Below are 16,650 nucleotides of genomic sequence, written 5' to 3'. Positions count from 1 at the left end.
TCCTACCCCGCGTGCAACCGCAGCGGTTCCCCCATGCCGCCTCGGTGTCACCGCTAAATCAGTCCCCCGTGCTGCCTCGGTGCTACACACACAGATGTCCCCCCGAGACGCACCGCCCGCTGTTTAGTTCCGCATGCAAGCAGTGCCCTCGGAGGGGGCCCCCCCGGTCCTGTGGGGCGGGGGGGGGATCGTGTCCAGCTGTGGGGGTGCGGGGGAATCTGATCCTGCTGGGGGGGTGGGGATCGTGCCCAGCTGCGGGGCGGCACCCACAGCCCCATTTAAGCCCGCCCGCAGCCCCTCACATGATGGGAGTGTGACTGGGGTTTGGGCACGAGGCGATGGCGCTGAGCAGAGCCCGGCTGTCCCAGCCCCACGGGGAGAGCACCCGGCTGCTGCCCCAGGTAACGCCAGGGTCCCCACTCCCCTCCCACGGGACCCCCTTCCTGTGTCCCCCACATCCCCCCCCCGACCCCTGGGTGCTGCATCCCGCATCCCTGGGGGCCTCCACAGGGATGGATCTGGGGGTCCCTGTCGGGGCAGGGGCTCTGGGGTGCATCCCTGTGCTCAGATCCCCGTGAGAGCAGGGATGGGGTACCCTGCATGGGGGGGCTCAGCAAAGGGGTGCAGGGTGACCCCAGGAGCCTGTGACAGTCTGGCTGTGGAACAGGGGCACAGGGGGATGTTTCTGGGGGCTGTGGAACAGGGGCATGTGGGGATGTTTCTGGGGGGCTGTGAGTGGCTCCTCTGTCCGTGCAGGTGTCCAGGCTGGTGGAGCTGCCCTACTCCTCCTGCTCCGATGACGATGCTGACGGTGTCTCACTGCCTGGGGACACGGCTGAGCAGGACCCCGGGTTATGGTGCCCCGTGCCCCCCAAACCCAGCACCTTCAGCTGCTGTGTGCGCTACCTGGCCTTCCTCTGGAACCTCCTCTTCCTCCTGCTGGGGCTGCTGCTCCTGGCTGTGGGGGTCTGGGGGCTGCTGGCCAAGGCTGCCCTGCCCGGGGGGGAGCATGGGGCACCCCTAGGCTCAGACCCCATGCTGCTCTTCGTGCTGGGGGGGCTGGGGGCCAGTGCCGTGTCCCTGGCCGGCTGCCTGGGCGCCCTCCGTGCCAGCCCCTGCCTGCTCCGCTTCTTCCTGGGGGCCCTGCTGGCTTTTGCGGGGCTGGAGGTGCTGGGGGGGCTCCTGGTGCTGCTGGCGCGGCGGCGGCTGCGGGACGGGCTGCGGGACCTGCTGCTGCTCTGCCTCCTGCGCTACCAGGAGGACCCCGACCTGCAGTTCCTGGTGGATGAGGTGCAGAGGAGCCTCCAGTGCTGCGGCCTCAGGTCCTACCGCGACTGGGAGAGCAACCCGTGAGTGGGGGCTGTGGGGGTGAGTTGGGGGGAGACCCTATCCCTGCCCCCCAAACGTGTGTGGACCCACATCTCCCCATGTTCCCCCCACAGGTACTTCAACTGCAGCGCCCCGGGGGTGCAGGCGTGCGGCGTGCCGGCCTCATGCTGCCAGGACCCTCTGGACAGCGGCTCCGTGCCCAATGCCCAGTGTGGCTTCGGGGTGCTGGCGCTGGGGGCGGCGGCGGCGGGCGCCGTGGTGCACGTGGGGGGCTGCGGGGCCGCGCTGGGCGCGTGGCTGAGGGGCCAGGCCGGGGCCATCGCCGCCGGCGCCGCCGCCCTGGTGCTGGTGGAGGCCGTGGGTGCCCTCATGGCACTGAGGGTGCTCAGGGATGTGGCGGCTTTCCGGGTGTGGGGATGATGGGTAGGGGATGCAGGGGGTTGGTCCAGCCCAAAATGGACCGTGTCAGAATCCTGAACCCATCCGTGTCCTTGTTCATCCCGCTGGTGGAGTCTGTGGGAGGCTCCATGGCACTGAAGGGCACTCAGGGACATCGTGGCTTTCTGGGTGTGGGAGTGAAGGCATCGGGGGGTTGGGATATGTGGGGGGCTGGTCCAGCCTCAAATAAACCTTGTCAGATGCCTGAACACATCCGTGTCCTGTCCATCTCACTATCACCACCAGTGTGGCCTCTGAGGGTGCTGGGGGACATTGTGCCTGGGGGGGGGGACACTGGGGATTTAGGGATATGTGGGGGGGCTGGCCCAGCCCAAAACAAACCCTGCCATTCACCTGAACCCCACCTCTGTCCTGTTTATCTCCCCATGCCGTGGGGAGACACTTTCCCCCCGCCTCCCCAGATGGCGACATGACTCCTGCGCTCGTTTGGGGGTTCAGGATTTAATTTTTCCAAGCAGAGCCCCACTGTACAGATGGAGAAGCCTCTACCTACACAGCACTATGGGGCAGGTGACCCAGCCAGGCCTGCCCCAGTCCTAGATGATGCCGTACTGAGCCAGCTCGTGCAGCTCCAGGTGGCTGAAGGCCTCCCAGGGACAGATGACAGTGATGTCTGGGGGGAGGAGAGGACAGAGGTTGTGGTGGGGTAACACCCCCCCCCCCAGCCCCTGACCCCCCGCTGCCAAAGAGGGGAAGGGACCCCCATACCTGTTCCCAGCCCTTCCATGCCTGGGATGTCGTCACCGAACCTGCAGGGAGAGAGGGAGTGTCTGGCCTGACCCCCAGGTAGCCCCCCCACCACCCCAGGGCCTGTCCCCACTCACCCCTGCACCCCCTTTTTGGGGGGTTTGCTTTTGAACTGCCTCGTCTGCCTCTGCTTGAACTTGGGCGGTCCTTTGCGGGGGGTGGCGGGACCCCCGGTCACCCTCGTGGCCGATTTCACCTCCAGCTTGGGGGGCTCCAGGCTCATGGCTCTGGGGGGGGCTGGCAGCCAGCCCCAGCTCACGGCGTTCCCTGCGGATCCGGCGCTGGCACGGGACAGCTGCTTGCACCTGCTGGAGGGGGAATGGGGGGCACCAGCTTCTCCTCCCACCCTGTGCCCCCATTCCCACCCTGTGCCCCCATTCCCACCATTCTCCCTGATTGGCTCTGAGGAGCCCCCTCCCCTCAACACTGCCTCAGCCCAGCTCATCCCGCTAATCCCCTTTCTCCAAAGGCAGAGAAGGGTGTCCTGGGGGAGCACTAGACCTGCTGCCACCCACTGGGGTTGTTCCTTCATCCCGTGCACCACATCCCAGCATGGATTTGACACCTGAGACCACCCATGGCACTGCCAGGACTCCCTCCCCACAGCTCACCCTGGGGTCTGTGCCGTGGTGGGCAGCACTGTGGTTTAGGGGTAGTGGGCACCCCAGGCTGGGCAGGGGGAGCAGAGGATGGCCCATGGGCTCCATCCCCCCTCCAGGCACCAGGAGCAGGAATTCTGCAGCACAAGACTTGGCTCTGGCACAAGGGGTTCAGCCCCACTGCAGAGCTCAGGAGCTGGGCACAGGCCTGGGAGGAAGGATCTGACCCAAGGAGATGCCTGGATGTTCCTGAATGATATTCCTGAATGCAGGAATAGCAGCAAAGCACCCCCGTGTCCCATCCCATCCCAGGAACCCCTGACTCACACAGTCCCACGGTTCCCGAGGCCAGCACTGCTCCCTCCGTCCCACAGCCCGGAGATGCTCTGGGGGGCTTTTCGGGAGGGAGATTTATCCTGCCTGGGGGTAATAGGATTATTTAGCTCCCTTCTCTCCCAAGGGGTAATCCGGTGTCCTTCCCCCGCCCTGGGTGGGGAGGGGGTGTTGGGATTAGTGCCGGTGGGACAGGCTGTGCCCAGCTGGGCAGCAGATCCCACACAGGGTGATCCCACCTCCTCCCCTGGGGGATCCCCCATTCCCCAAGAGATTCCCTCAGCGCCCCTCGCTCCCAGCAGGAGGGATGGGACCCCCATCCCAGTCTCCCTCCTGGTCCAGGTGGGGGTCCTGGCACAGGGGGTGCCCTCCCAGCACCATCCCTGTTGGTGCCACCACAGGACACAATCCGGCTGGAGAGGGTCCGGCAGCCCCTGCCCACGGCCGGTGTCGCTCCAAAGCTTCCCTAATCCAGCACTAAAGCAATTAAAAACGGAATAATCTCAGCACACTTTAATTGAACTTCAGCCCCCGCCACTAACTGCAATTAGTTGGGCTCCAGCAAATAGGATTAGAGGGGATCCAGGAGTGTTTTCCATGGAGAACAAGCTACTTCCGTGGCAGAGAGCAGGGCCCGGCTGTTAATTTGGGTTCATTAGCGGGAGACACTCAAGGGCTTGGTGGGTCCTTGGGGAGCTCATCCTGGGATGATGGGGGGGTCCGTGGGGGTCCTCATAGCTGTGAGTCCCTCAGGATGGAGGAGAGGGGCGCTGTGCCAAGTTTAGGGGTTTTAAGACAGAGGCAGAAGGAATCAAGGAAGAAAAGGCACCATGGAGAGCAGGATGTGACACCAGGGACGGGGACAGTGTCCTTGACATGAGGCTGCTGCTTCCCACGTGCTTGGGGCCACACGCTGCCTCTCACAGGCCCTTCCCATGGAGAAGCCCCTAAGAGGCTTATGGGGAGGGGTCCAGCACAGCCCTCCCCACCAGGGCACGGACAAGGTGCTTAAAATCCAAGGTGCTTAAAATCCCCTCAAGGTGCTTAAATTCCATCCAGGAGCGTGAGGAGGAGGAGGAGGGCTGGGTGTGAGGGGCCACCCAGCCTGCCCTTGGCAGGGATTTGCCATCCCGGGGCGGGGGAACAGCATCCAGCTCCTGGGAAATCCAGGGCTCAGGACAGGCCTGAGCTGCTGCCTGTCCCCAAGGGCAGGATCCTCTGTGGTGGGAGGTGACACGGCCTGGAGTGACACCCCTGGGATCCCGTGCTCAGCACACACCAACAAACACTATAAATGATCCCAGACCAGACCCCTCCACCCAGCCTGGAGCAGCGGCCCTGGGGCTGTCCCCTGCCACTTTGGGGGACCTGGGGGGGCTCAGTCCTTCTTGGAGCGCAGCCTGATCTCCATCCTGAGGATCATTTTGATGTTTTCGTCCTCCACGTGCTGCTCCACAGCCTCCAGGGCCCGGGCTCCCCCATCCCGGTGCCGCTCCAGCAGCTCCTCCACGTACCCCACCCACACACAGTTGGGGCAGCCGGTCCCGCAGCAGTGTGTGGGCGGGGGGGGGACCGGGGGGTCTGCAGGAGGGACCCCACCATTGCCACCGGGGGTGTCTATGCTGCCGTCCCTCCCTGGGGTGTCCGAGGAGCTGCTGCCCTTTCCCGGCGTGTCTGAGAGCTCCCGGAGGCTGGAGATGTTGGTGGGGTGGGGGTGCGGGGTCCCTTCTCTGGGCACTCCCCCGGCGCTGTTTGGGGGCTGCAAAAACAAGACCCCCCTCATTGCTGATGCCAGTCTGGGGGACACGGGGTGTGAGGGGGCAGCCCTGGCTGCTGCACCCCCAACTCGGCCCCGGGACCCCCCTCCCACCACCAGCACCCCCTAGCAGCTCCCTCTGTCCCCCCTGAGACCCCTCATATTTTCCCCCATAATCCCCAGACACCCCCCCCCCCAGCACGCCCTTGGTCTTCCCATAGCCCCCCTGGCCCAACACCCCCTTGTCCCTCCTCAGTCCCTCGCTCACCACCATGCCCCATTCCCCCCTTGTCCTCTCATTCCCCCCCAGCATCTTCTCCCCCCCTCAGCCCCCATCCTATCCCCAGCCCCTCCTGTGACCCCCCAGCACCCCCGTGTCCCCCCACATCTCATCCCCAGCACCCCCTTGTGTCCCCCCCGGACTCGTCGTGTCCCCCCCCCGTCCCCAGCACCGCGTTGTCCCCCCGCGTCCCCCCCGTCCCTCCTTTCCCCGCTCACCCCCCGGCGCGGCCCCGCCAGGCCCCGCGCCCCCCGCAGCAGCATCCGGCCCCGCCCCTTGCACGAGTGACAGCTCCCTCAGCCAATGGCCGCCCGGCACGGCCAAAGGGGTGGGAGTTAAGGGGAGGGAGTGACCAATAAGGAGCAGAGGGCGGGACCGCGAATCCGGAAGTGGCGGCGGAGCGGCCACGTGAGGAGCGGCGGGGACATGGCCCGGGGACCGGGACCGGGACTCGCCCGGGGACCGCGGCAGAGACCGGGACCGGGACACAAACAGGGACAGAGACCGGGATCGGGGCAGAAACAGGGACAGAGACCGGGATCGGGGTTGAAACAGGGCCGGGGACCAGGACCTGGACAGGGACAGAAACCGGGACTGGGACAGAGACCAGGACAGAAACCAGGACCGGGACAGAAAGCGGGACCGAGATCGGAACATGGACAGGCCATTCCGCGGCGCAGCAGGTCAGTGCCCGCGGGATCCGGTCGGGATCGTGCCTGGGACATGGACCCCAGGGGGGGTCTCGGGGCGCGGGTGGGCCCTGACGGGGGTCCCACACTCGAAGGCTGATCTCTGGGTCCTGATCTCTCCCCGTGCCCGGTTCCCGATGTTTCCTCGTGCCTGGTCCTGATCTCTCCCCATGCCTGGGTTCCAGTGTCTTGCTGTGCCCGAGTCCTGATGTCTTTCCATACCTGGATCCTGGTCTCCTGCCATGCCCAGGTCCCGGTGTCTCAGTGTCCGGGTCCCGCCATCCCGGTGTCCCAGTGCCTGTGTCCTGGGGTTCCATCCCCCGAGTCCTGCTGTCCTGCCATGCCCATGTCCCGAAGTCCCAGCCTCCAGCTCCTGGTACTTCCCTGCAGGCCTCTCACTGTGCTCATTCCCTGCAGGAAGGAGAGGAAGGTGGACAACATGAAACCCAAGCACCCCGAGGAGCAGGAGATCCCGTTCCGCCTGCGGGAGATCATGCAGAGCCGCGAGGCCATGAAACGCCTGGGCCAGGGGAAGAGGAAGGCAGCAGGTGGGACATGGAGGTGGCCCAAGCAGGTGGCCCAGGGCCTGGCCCAGGAGCCCATGGCAGAGCTGGAATCTGCCATGGGAGCTCCTTGTCCCTCTGGTGATGTCTTAGCCCTGCCCTGGCAGCAGGAGGGACCCTGGGGTGTCACTGCTGCAGTAATGTCCCCCGTCTCTCCTAGAGAAGAAGCAGCAGCAGAAGCCCAAATCCAAGGGGGACATCCCGGTGCCCAGGTTCCGGAGGGGGAAGGGGGAGTCGGAGCGTTCCTACATCTGCCGCATGGAGCAGGAGGTGCAGCACGTCCTGTTCCTCACTGAGAACCAGCTCCAGCGGGAGCCTGAGCGGGAGGAAACAGCCCCAGAGAAGTCCCAGAGGAAAAAAGAGTGAGAGCAAGGCCATGGGGGCCGGATGGGGCCAGCCCAGGCCTGTGGCCTGTCCCCCTGCTCAGTTCTGCAGGGCAGGTCTGGCATTGGCAGTGGCTGGTGGGGCAGGTGGGGGGTTGTGGGCCCCCTCTCCATGGATTTGGATCTCTGGGAATGGAGCCACAAGCCTGCTTCACCCTCCTGGGGGGCGAGCTGTGGGATTTGAGTGGCTCCTGTGGGGTAGGGACTCACCTCCTTGCTCCCAAGCCCTGGCCACAACAAGGCTCCTCAGGTTTCAGAAAAAGAAGCTGGAAAAAGCTCGGAAGAAGAAGGAGGAGAAGAAGGCAGACATGCTGGAGAAGAGCCTGTTCCAAGGTGGGGCTGGAGCAGGGTGGGCTGGAGTGACCCCCAGCCCTGGGGGGCAAGCACATGGAGGGAGGGGATTGGGAAGCCAGATTTGCACATCCCCAGGGGCTCTGACCTGACTCTGGCTCTGGTTTCCCCACAGACACGGTGGCGTTTGGGGAGGTGGTGACACAGCCACCCACCATCACCTCACGGCCCCGGGGACGGGGTCCTGCCGAGCAGGTGAGCTCTGGGGGACAGTGCCACCCCCCCCGGGTACCTGCAGGGCTGGGGTGGCCTCAGTGGCTCGGTGGCAGCTCCTGGCAGCGCGGTCCTGGTGTCTCATCCTTCATCCCTGAGCTGTCCCGGCTCTGCTCACAGGCTGGACGGAAGCGGCTCCTCCTGACACCTCGGCTGGGCCGGAACCAGGCATCCCCCGTGTCCCCAGTGTCCCCAGTGTCCCCAGTGATGTCCATGGCTCGCCGACGCATCGTGGAGGAGGAGCGGGCGCGGGTCATCCAGGCCTACAGGGACATCCAGAGGCGGAAACAGCTCCAGCGGGAACGTTCCCAGGCTGGGCACAGGGCCCCGCACTGAGCCCACCCGGAGGGGCTGTGCATTCCTGGTCCCTCTGCAGAGACCCCGGGACTCGAAGGGGACATTGCTGTGATGCTCTCCTGTTGCTGCTGAGCTCTGAGACTCCCACGGACTCCCCGGAGTGGGGTCCCTGCGGTACCATGGACCTGCTTGGAGTAAAAGTGCCAGTGGGAGCTGATGGCGTGAGCATGTCTGTGCTACGGCCCTGCCCGAGTTCCTAAAGGACACTGCTGTGCAGGCAGATGGCAGTGCCAGGCATGTCACTGTCACCACAGGCTGGCCCTGGCAGGGCTCTGGTGAGGGCAGGACCCTCGTTGCTCAGCCTTGAGGAGACCCCAGTGCCTGGCCATGACCCCTCCAGCTCCAGTCCTCAGGGGGAGGAAAGCAAGGCAGTGCTGAGGACATGGAGCATCCCCCAGGGCTTACCTGCACAGTGTCACCTCCCTGTGGTGTCACCGCTCATGGCACTGTGGAGCCCCTGGTCTGCGGCCGTGCCACCCCTGCCCTCGGCACCGCTGCCTGTGTGCCCCCCTGGCCCTGGCAGACCCCTGATGACCCCGGTGCCAGGTGTGCTGCCACATCCCCACCACTGCACCCACACCCCCACCGTGCCACCCGCCCCATCCGTGCGATGCCCACCAGCAGCCCCCGGCTCAGGGCCCCGGGAAAGCTCCGGGGCTGCTCCCGGCGTAGCTCAGCCGTGTCTGCCCTCACCTGCCTGCACAAAGGCCCCGCTGTTCCACAGCCCCGCCGGCACAAAGCATTCCCTGTTGGAGCGGGGCTGCGGCCGGCGCTGGCGGCACCGGTGGGATCCCGCGCTTCCGGAGGGGCTGGGCATGGGAGGGAGCCACCGGCAGCTCCGCTGTCCCCACCGGAGCTGAGCAGGGACAGTCTCTACCGCCCTGCTTTTCGGGGTCACCACTGTGCCCCTGGGGAGGCGGACAGGCCTTTGGGGTGGTCACACGCTGGACCCCGCTCTGCCACGTGGTGCCAGTGGCTGGGAGGAGGGAGCGCTGCGGTGACAGTGGCCCTGGGGACACCGAGTGCCTGGTGCTGCTGGGCAATGTTCCTTCTGCCACCCGGCACCAGGTAAACACAGGTGCCAGGTAAACACAGGTGCCAGGTAAACACAGGTACCAAGTAAACACAGGTACCAAGTAAACACAGGAGCCAGATAAACACGGGAGCCAGGTAAACACGGGTGCCGTGGGGGGGCACAGCCACATCCCACTGCAAACACCCGCCTCCCACGGCGTTGTGTCTGGAGCCGGGAGCGTGGGCATGTGCCAGCCAAGGGCACGGTGGGGACATGGCACGTGCCACACTCCCACTGTGTCCCCCTCGTGTGGGCACTGTGCAGGGCACACGTGCCCGCTGGCAGCCCCTCCACCGCCATCCCGGCTCCGGCTCAAGGAGAGCAGGTCACCCGCCTGCCCCCACGGAGCCATTCCAACCCTGAATAATTCATGGCACCGATGGCCGCAGGCTTCCTGCCCAGAGGAGGAGGAATGGCTGTGGAGGGGAAGGCAATCCGAGCGGGAAAACCGCCGCGACCTTGGCACGTCCTCCGTGCTGTGCTGCCTCCCGCCCAGCAGCCCATCTGCCCATGGGATCCCGGCCCAGCCGCCCTATCTGGGAGGGCTGGGCACGCTGAGGGCCCTGCCCTGAGCCCCCCTTTGCTCCCTGTCACCCCCTGAAAGGGGAACGTGGCACTGAGCCCGCAGGCACCGTGGTGGGATCAGAATGAGGGAGCAGCCGGTGACACACCTGGGGACACCTCCCATCACGGGCCACCTGTGACAGCACCATAGGAAAAACCACCTTTATTGGGGTGACCTGAAAAAAAATGGGGAAGAGGAAAAACAACGGAGAAAGCCGCAGGAAGGGCGAGGGGCCCAGCCCCCTCCCCAGAGGGGTTCCCGAGCCCTGAGGGGGGAAGGCACCAAGAAGGCAGCTGGAACTGTGGGGCCCCAGCAAGGCACTGATCCCCCAGGCCCCCAGCAGCCCCCCTTCCCCAGCAGTGGGGAAACTGAGGCACGGCAGGAAGCAGAGCCAGGGACAGCTTTGTGTCCCCTCACACCCCGTGGTGGGAGGGGGCTGGGCCAGCTCAGGGTCCCCAGGGCTGGTGGGGTCAGCACGGAGCCGGGGGCTCGGTGCCCTGGGTGGGGGTCCCACCAGCTCCCCAGCTTCAGAGGGTCCATGGCCCAGGGAGGACGGGGTGTCTGTGCATCACAAAGGCAGTGAGCCAGTCCTTGAGGCAGGCTGTGGGGTCCGGGCAGAGCTGGCAGCTTGCAGGTGCCATGGCCAGGTGGGACGGGCAGGTGGGAGCGCTGGCTCTGGGGCCGTATCCGGGCATCCCATTGGCAGGAACTGGCTCTGGCTGCTGGCCAGGGTGGGATTCACATGTCAGGGCAGGATGAGGCTTGGTGAGACCTCGGGAGCAGGACGGAGGGGCCGCGGCTGTGCCAGTGCTGCGGGACCTGTGCCACGGGGGCTTCACCACCGGTTCCTGCTGTACGGGGACTGCACCTGCGGGCAGAGCGAGGTGGCACAGCAGTGGCACCAGGACTGTGGCTCCTGCACCGGTGGCACGTGCACCCTGACCCACCGGGGGTCTCTGGGTGCTGGGCAGAGCCATCACCATGGCAGGCAGACTTTGCCCCTGCCATGGCCGGGTGCCTGCTGCTGTTCACCCACCTGGAAGTTCCGGGTGTCCCGTGGGGTGCCGATGTGCCGGGCCTGTGCCACAAAGGCGTCCTCGGCTCGGAGCGTGGAGCTGGCACTGCCGGGTGCCGGGCTGGTGGAGGCGCGGGGCAGGATCACGTCGTAGGGACCTTCACTCTGAGGGACAGGCACGGGAGGTGTCACAGCACTGGGAACACCCCCAGCCCCACAGGGTCCCGGGGGAGGAAGGCTCAGAGGGTCCCCACCCCATTACAGCAGCCATTGGGACACGGGGTTTGTGGCAGCCCCCATCTCCTCACCCCCTGTCCCCCATCCTGGCTGCTCCGGTTGGAAGCCCGATAGGATGTGGCTGCCCCCAGTTCCACCTGGTGTCACACTCACCATCCCCTTGTGCATCAGAGCCATCTCGGTGGGCTGGTACACGCTGGTCAGCAGCTGCCCGTTGTAGCCGCTGTATGGGGACACCGGTTTCTTGGCTGCTGAGACACAGAGACGGTCACCACGGAGCCACCCCCCCTCACCGGGGCTCCCGGTACCTCGTTAGCAGGTTTAATGAGCTGACTCAGCAGCTCTGTGCCTTTCCCAGGGACACTCCTGTCCCCAGGGTTGGCATCTCTGCACTCCCGGCGCAGCCCCTGCATGGCTGCGGTTTGTTATTGTAGGGTCTCGTGGGTGCAGGTGCTGCTTGGGGGGACCCTCCCTGCCCTGAGGGGTACAGACACCTGGTGCCCGCCCGTGATGCCCACTGGGGTGACTGTCACCACCCCATGTTATTGTAGGGTCTCGCGAGTGCAGTGTCTGCCCGGGGCAGAGGGCCGGGAGCCGCGGGCACCCCACGCTGGGGAGGGAGCACCCCGCGGCTGCTGGGCTCAGCCCAAACTGGTAGGCCCAGCCCGGCCAGTTCTCGGGAACCACAACAGGCGTCAGTCCCTGGCAGGTCACTGCCAGACGTCTCATCACCCACCCACTGCTGCCACCCCCGGTGGGGACATCCCTGAGGGTCCCCATGAGTGAGGGTCCCTGGTGCCTGTTGGCAGCTCCACCACGGGGCAAGAGGGTCCCTGGTGAGCCCCAGTGTCCGCCAGCAGCCCTGCCATGGTGTGAGAGGGTCCCTGATGAGGATCCCTGGTGCCCACCAGCAGCCCCACCGTGGGGTAGGAGGGTCCCCGTGAGCCCCAGCACGCACCGAAGGAGGGCTCATCCATGGAGAAGGCTTTGTTCTCCACGAACATGCTCTGGGACTTCTGCTCCTTGAGGATGGTCTCGTAGCCCACCCCGCGCGTGGGGTAGCCGTCGTCCTCGAAGGCCTGCTCGGGGCTGCGCCGCGTCACGTGCGTCACCTCGGGGATGACGTAGAGCAGGAGGAAGGCGCAGGCGTTGCTGACCAGCGCGATGGCCAACGTGGGGTCATCCCAGCCGGGCTTGTGGCCGGCGTGCTGGTTCCCAAAGAGGTACATGACGGTCCACGCCACCCAGATGGCCACGGAGAGGCCGGTGGTGGCCAGGATGAAGGCGCCGTGCTTGCGCCAGCGGCCGTAGCGGCCGCAGAGGGCCGGCCAGGCTGTGCCGAAGGCGGCCGCCAGCAGGAACATGACGTAGATGAGTGCCATGACAAAGTCAGCGTCCACCAGCTGGCATGGGTCCGGGGGGCCCTCCAGCCGCGCCACCGTGATGAGCAGCCACTCGGCGTTGATGATGACCTCCACCGAGGCGAGGGACAGGGCCACCGCCAGCGTCACCCAGCCCCGCGGCGCACGGTTCCGCCGCGCCAGGAAGTTGAGGGCCATGGCGTGTGCCAGCAGGCAGGAGAAGCAGATCCCGAAGAGGACACCGAAGAGGAAGCGGCGGGAGGTGCAGGTGGAGAAATCCGGCCCCACGATGAAGTCGAAGGTCAGGCAGAACAACCCGAAGGTGCCCAGGAGGAAGAAGACCTGCGTGGCCACCAGGCTCTTCTTCTGGGGGTCCTGCACGAAGGGCAGGCTGGCCACCAGCACGATGGTGAGCACGAAGGTGGTCACCACGCCGAGACTGGCCACCGCCTCCACCGCAATGCCCCAGCCCGCCGAGAGGTCGCAGAGGTTGTAGTAGAGGGAGGAGAGGCCTTGGCTGCAGCCCGGGGGTGGGGTGGGCTGTGGGGTGGACTGTGTGGCCGCCGTGGGGAGCAGGGCCAGCAGCACGGCCGCGGGCTCCATCCTGCACCGCGGCACCCAGGGACCCTGTGGGACACAGCAGGGTCAGGGCATGGCAACCAGGGACATGGATCAGCTCCTGGCTTGGAGCATCCCTGCCCACAGCTCCCCCCCAGCCATCCCACGACAAGGAGTGAGGTCCCGGGAGCCCTGTCTGTGCCGGCCCAGCTGAGCCGACTCCAGCGCGGCCAGGGAGCTCCAGATGGGACCAGGCAGCTGAGTGTCCCCCATCGACTCCTTGCCTGGAGGCTGGTGGCAGCTGAGGGGAAATCTCTGTGCCCCACATGTTCCCTCCTGACACAGGAATTCTCTGGGGCTGTGCCCATCCCTGCCACTGGTGCCAGGAGCAGGCAGCATTGTACCCACTGGCTTCCTGGGAACACTGAATGTGGGCCCGGGCTGGATGGCAGAGGTGATACTGCAAGACAGGGCTGACCCTTTGCCTTGTCCCTGCATGCCACCACGTTCCTCTTTCCACTTCTCCTGTCCCACTTCCCTCCTCTGGCTCCGGGCACTGGCCCAGTGCAGGTCTCGTGTCCGGCCCACTGGCACGTAGGCAGCCGCAGCCTGGCACAGCACGGCACGGCACAGCCTGGCACGGCACGGGGTCCTGGTCCCTGTCCCCACTGCTGCCACCCAGGAATGGGCACAGGGAAGAGGAGGCAGCAGAGAAGCTGCAGCCCCACTGCTGAGGGGAAGAAATGGGGAGGACACCCCCGGCAAGCTGACTCTGGGGCCAGGACCCCTTGTTCCCCTAGGGGCACCCCGAACCGAGCACCCCCCGGGATGGGGACAGGGATCTCGGTACGAGGACAGGGACCCCGGTACCACAGTCGGACAGAGTCCCCGTGCCCGCGGGGCTCCACCGTGTCGGGATCGGCTGCTACCCCCGCACCCCCAGCGCAGTCCCCCCGCACCCCCGGCCCGGCTCCCCCGCGCTTCCAGCCCAGCTCCTCCTGCAACTCCCGCCCGCTCTCCCTGCACTCCAATCCCGTGCCGTGCACCCGCCACCGGTTCTCCTGCACGCCCGTTGGCTTCCCCGCATCCCGGCCCGGGTGCCCCCGCACTCCCGCACCGCTCCCCCCGCGCCCTCTCCCCGGTTCCCCCCGCACGCTCCCCGCGCACGCCCTTCCCGCACCGTCCCGGTGTTTCCCGGAGCTCTCGCCCGGTCCTGGCGCCGAAACTCCGCCTGAGCCGCCCCCGACCCTCCGGCCGGAGGAACTGAGGGGGCGGACGGGACTCGGTCCCTTCCCGTCGCGGTTCCCGGTGTCCCCCCAGCCCCGCAGGGCTCGCCCCCGCCCCAGCCCCACTCACTGGCCGCAGCCCCCGGTGCCCGCCGCTCCGCTCCGCTCCCCCCGCTCCGTGCCGAGCCGAGCCGAGCCAGCCCCGGTGCCGCCGCACCGTGCGCCTGCCCGGCCCGGCCCCTCCCCGAGGTGCGGCTCAGCCCCGGGAGCGCGGTCGGGGCCGGCCGGGACCTGCCCCGCCGCACCGGGCGGGGGCACCGGGATCCCGCCCCGGGGCATGGAGGGGGCTGGGGGCGGGAGCACAGCCCGGGCTGCGGGGGTGGAGCAGGGGGAGCCCACCTGGTCATCGGTGTGATGAGTCTGTGTGTGCGTAGGGGGGAGGTGTCTCTGTCATCAGTGCGATGAGTCTGGGGGGAGTCTCAGCCTGTGTCTGCTGAGCGCTGCCCACTGGGAGAGATTCTCAAGGGACAAAGACAGAGTAGGAGGGGCTGTGTCACCCACAGGGGGCCCTGCACCGGCCTCCGGTGGGCTCCGGGGTGAGAGCCGGGAGCGGGGCTCGCAGGCGGCCCTGCCGTTTAAGGATACACAGGCCTGGAGGGGCCTCCCGGAGGAATGTCAGCTGACGGATAAAGCCAGAGCCCTTGGCAGGACAGTGGGACCCAGAAAACCCCAGAAAAGCCCCGGAAAAGCCCTTCCTGTGGAGGGCTTGGGGCCAGGGCAGCCCCAGCCTGGGGGCACCGACAGGGCTCGGTGGTCCCTGTCCTGACAGGGGTGGTTGTAGCCCTGAAGCTGGAATGGGGTACCCCACAGACCCTGGGGATGGGGAAATGCCCCAGGAGATTTGGGCCAGCTCTGGGAGAGGTTCCCAGGCTGATGCTGCTATTTCAGGAGGGTGAAGCACAAGGGCGAAGGATGCAGAGGAAAGTTCAATGTGCCTCTGGCAGGTCCTGCCCCAATCCAGGCCGAGGTGGAAACAATCCGGGGAGAAAGGGTGGCTGAGCAGGAGCCAGCACAAGGACTGGCACCTGCCAGAGCCGGCAGCATCTGTGGCACAAAAACTGGCACCCACCAGAGCCAGGGGGGATGGGATGGTATGTCCAGGCTCAGTGCTTCGACCGCTGCCACCCTCCTGCCCTTCTTCCTAAGGAGCCTTTGGCATCAGGATGGCGTTGGGGGTTGGATCATCCCTTCCTGCCCTCACAGGGCAGGGCAGCGCAGGCGAGGGGCTCTGTAGTGGCCCCCTGTGCCTCAGTTCCCCCAGGGATTTGGAATGCAGACTCCAGGACTGGATAGTCCCCGCTCTCCAGGCAAGGCTGAGCCTTGGATAAGCGGTGCTGAGAGCAGAGGCCGGCTGTCCTGCCGCCCCCACACCGGCAGCCCGGCCTCTCCACCGGCTGCTTCCTTCCGCCGGAGGGTTTCCCGGCTGCTGATTCAGCACAAGACCCCCGTGACCCCCCGTGGGGCCACCGGCAGGCGTCTGTCCCGCCGGGGCTGCCCTGTGCCTGCCCTGCATTTGCCTTTGTGTCCCCCCCCATGGAGGATGATTTCCTCATCCTCTTCCCATGGGAACCCTCACATTCTCCCATGGTGGGTGGTTTCCTCCCCCCTTCCCAGGGGTACCCTCATTTTCCCCCCCACAACAGATGATTTCCTCTCCTCTTTCCCGTAGGGACCTTTCCCAGGCTTCCAGTCCCCATTGTTTGCTCCTGGGGTTTTTGTAGGTCCTACAGAAACGCCCCACCATGCTGTGGGGTCAGTGGGGGGTGATGTCACCGAGTGCTGGGACTCGCTGCCCATGGTCCCCTCCCAGGGCAGTGGGTCCCTGGCATGAACCTTCCAGCATGGGCAGAGCCCGATCCCAGTTTCCCGGTGCCCTGGGTGGGCTGGGAACCACAATCCCCATGGTGGGACTGGGCAGAACTGGTCCTTCCAGCACAGAGGCCACGGTGAGGGGCTGGGATGCCGCTCAGCACTGGGATCTGGACCCTGGCCAGGCTCTATCCAAAAACATCGACACGCCGGGCGCATTTTTTCCAGGCTTACCTTTCCTCGGGAGCCGCAGGGACGGGCGGCTGGCACGGCTGGCACGGTGGCACCGCTGGCTGAGCCCTGTCTCCGCGGTGGCTCCCCTCGGGAAGGCGAGAGCCGTCCCTGGAGCCGGCGGTCCGGGGGGTCCCTGTCGCCCTCCCAGCGCCTCCCGCAGCCCCGGCCGGGGCTCGGAGCCGTTTCCACCGGAGCCCCTGACGCCGTCAGCACATTTCCACCTCCTTTGCCAAGTAAATAAATACGCACCGGCTGGCACGGGGGGCTGGTGGAAATCGGGGGCGCCGGAGGCAATCCTGGAGCTCCCGCCGAGGGTTCCTGTGTCAGCCGAGCCCCCTGGCCCGCGGCCCCTCAGCCCCTGCCCGCCGGGTTAATAACTAATCCCTTCCCGGTCCTGCTCTCCTCACGTGCCAGAATTAATGGAGCGAGAACCTCCCAGGTACCCCCCGCG

The 16,650-nt window shown here is 66.5% G+C and overlaps 5 protein-coding genes across 6 annotated transcripts; 2 read left to right on the top strand and 3 right to left on the bottom strand.

Moving 5' to 3' along the window:
* Positions 1-29: 29 nt before the first annotated feature.
* On the top strand, positions 30-1,765 carry TSPAN10 (tetraspanin 10). Its single transcript, XM_064676181.1, has 3 exons — positions 30-401; positions 757-1,349; positions 1,443-1,765. Exons 1-3 carry the CDS (start codon positions 339-341, stop codon positions 1,747-1,749), a joined length of 963 nt encoding a protein of 320 aa, XP_064532251.1. The 5' UTR covers positions 30-338; the 3' UTR covers positions 1,750-1,765.
* Positions 1,766-2,210: 445 nt separating this feature from the next.
* On the bottom strand, positions 2,211-5,194 carry PDE6G (phosphodiesterase 6G). The gene is made up of 5 exons (XM_064676188.1): positions 5,067-5,194; positions 3,462-3,550; positions 2,613-2,843; positions 2,497-2,537; positions 2,211-2,401 (listed from the first exon to the last, which is right to left on the bottom strand). The coding sequence occupies exons 1-5, from the start codon at positions 5,067-5,069 to the stop codon at positions 2,325-2,327; spliced, it is 441 nt and encodes a 146-aa protein (XP_064532258.1). The 5' UTR covers positions 5,070-5,194; the 3' UTR covers positions 2,211-2,324.
* OXLD1 (oxidoreductase like domain containing 1) lies at positions 3,966-5,811 on the bottom strand. Its single transcript, XM_064676189.1, has 2 exons — positions 5,722-5,811; positions 3,966-5,226 (listed from the first exon to the last, which is right to left on the bottom strand). Exons 1-2 carry the CDS (start codon positions 5,764-5,766, stop codon positions 4,846-4,848), a joined length of 426 nt encoding a protein of 141 aa, XP_064532259.1. The 5' UTR covers positions 5,767-5,811; the 3' UTR covers positions 3,966-4,845.
* Positions 5,812-5,879: 68 nt separating this feature from the next.
* On the top strand, positions 5,880-8,216 carry CCDC137 (coiled-coil domain containing 137). The gene is made up of 6 exons (XM_064676180.1): positions 5,880-6,186; positions 6,610-6,740; positions 6,916-7,117; positions 7,389-7,471; positions 7,605-7,684; positions 7,823-8,216. The coding sequence occupies exons 1-6, from the start codon at positions 5,930-5,932 to the stop codon at positions 8,036-8,038; spliced, it is 969 nt and encodes a 322-aa protein (XP_064532250.1). The 5' UTR covers positions 5,880-5,929; the 3' UTR covers positions 8,039-8,216.
* Positions 8,217-9,846: 1,630 nt separating this feature from the next.
* GPRC5C (G protein-coupled receptor class C group 5 member C) lies at positions 9,847-16,547 on the bottom strand. 2 transcript variants are annotated; one of them, XM_064676170.1, is made up of 5 exons: positions 16,200-16,547; positions 11,910-12,939; positions 11,105-11,199; positions 10,736-10,879; positions 9,847-10,567 (listed from the first exon to the last, which is right to left on the bottom strand). In XM_064676170.1, exons 2-5 carry the CDS (start codon positions 12,913-12,915, stop codon positions 10,535-10,537), a joined length of 1,278 nt encoding a protein of 425 aa, XP_064532240.1. In that variant the 5' UTR covers positions 12,916-12,939; positions 16,200-16,547; the 3' UTR covers positions 9,847-10,534. The 2 variants fall into 2 exon arrangements, with proteins under 2 accessions (XP_064532240.1, XP_064532242.1); XM_064676172.1 differs by lacking the exon at positions 16,200-16,547 and adding an exon at positions 14,227-16,193.
* Positions 16,548-16,650: the final 103 nt, after the last annotated feature.

Source organism: Pseudopipra pipra, chromosome 19, assembly GCF_036250125.1.
Source record: "Pseudopipra pipra isolate bDixPip1 chromosome 19, bDixPip1.hap1, whole genome shotgun sequence".
In the NCBI taxonomy this organism is placed as follows: domain Eukaryota; kingdom Metazoa; phylum Chordata; class Aves; order Passeriformes; family Pipridae; genus Pseudopipra; species Pseudopipra pipra.
The sequence above is the reverse complement of the archived record's forward strand: the minus strand, read 5'-3'. Positions and strand labels throughout refer to the sequence as shown.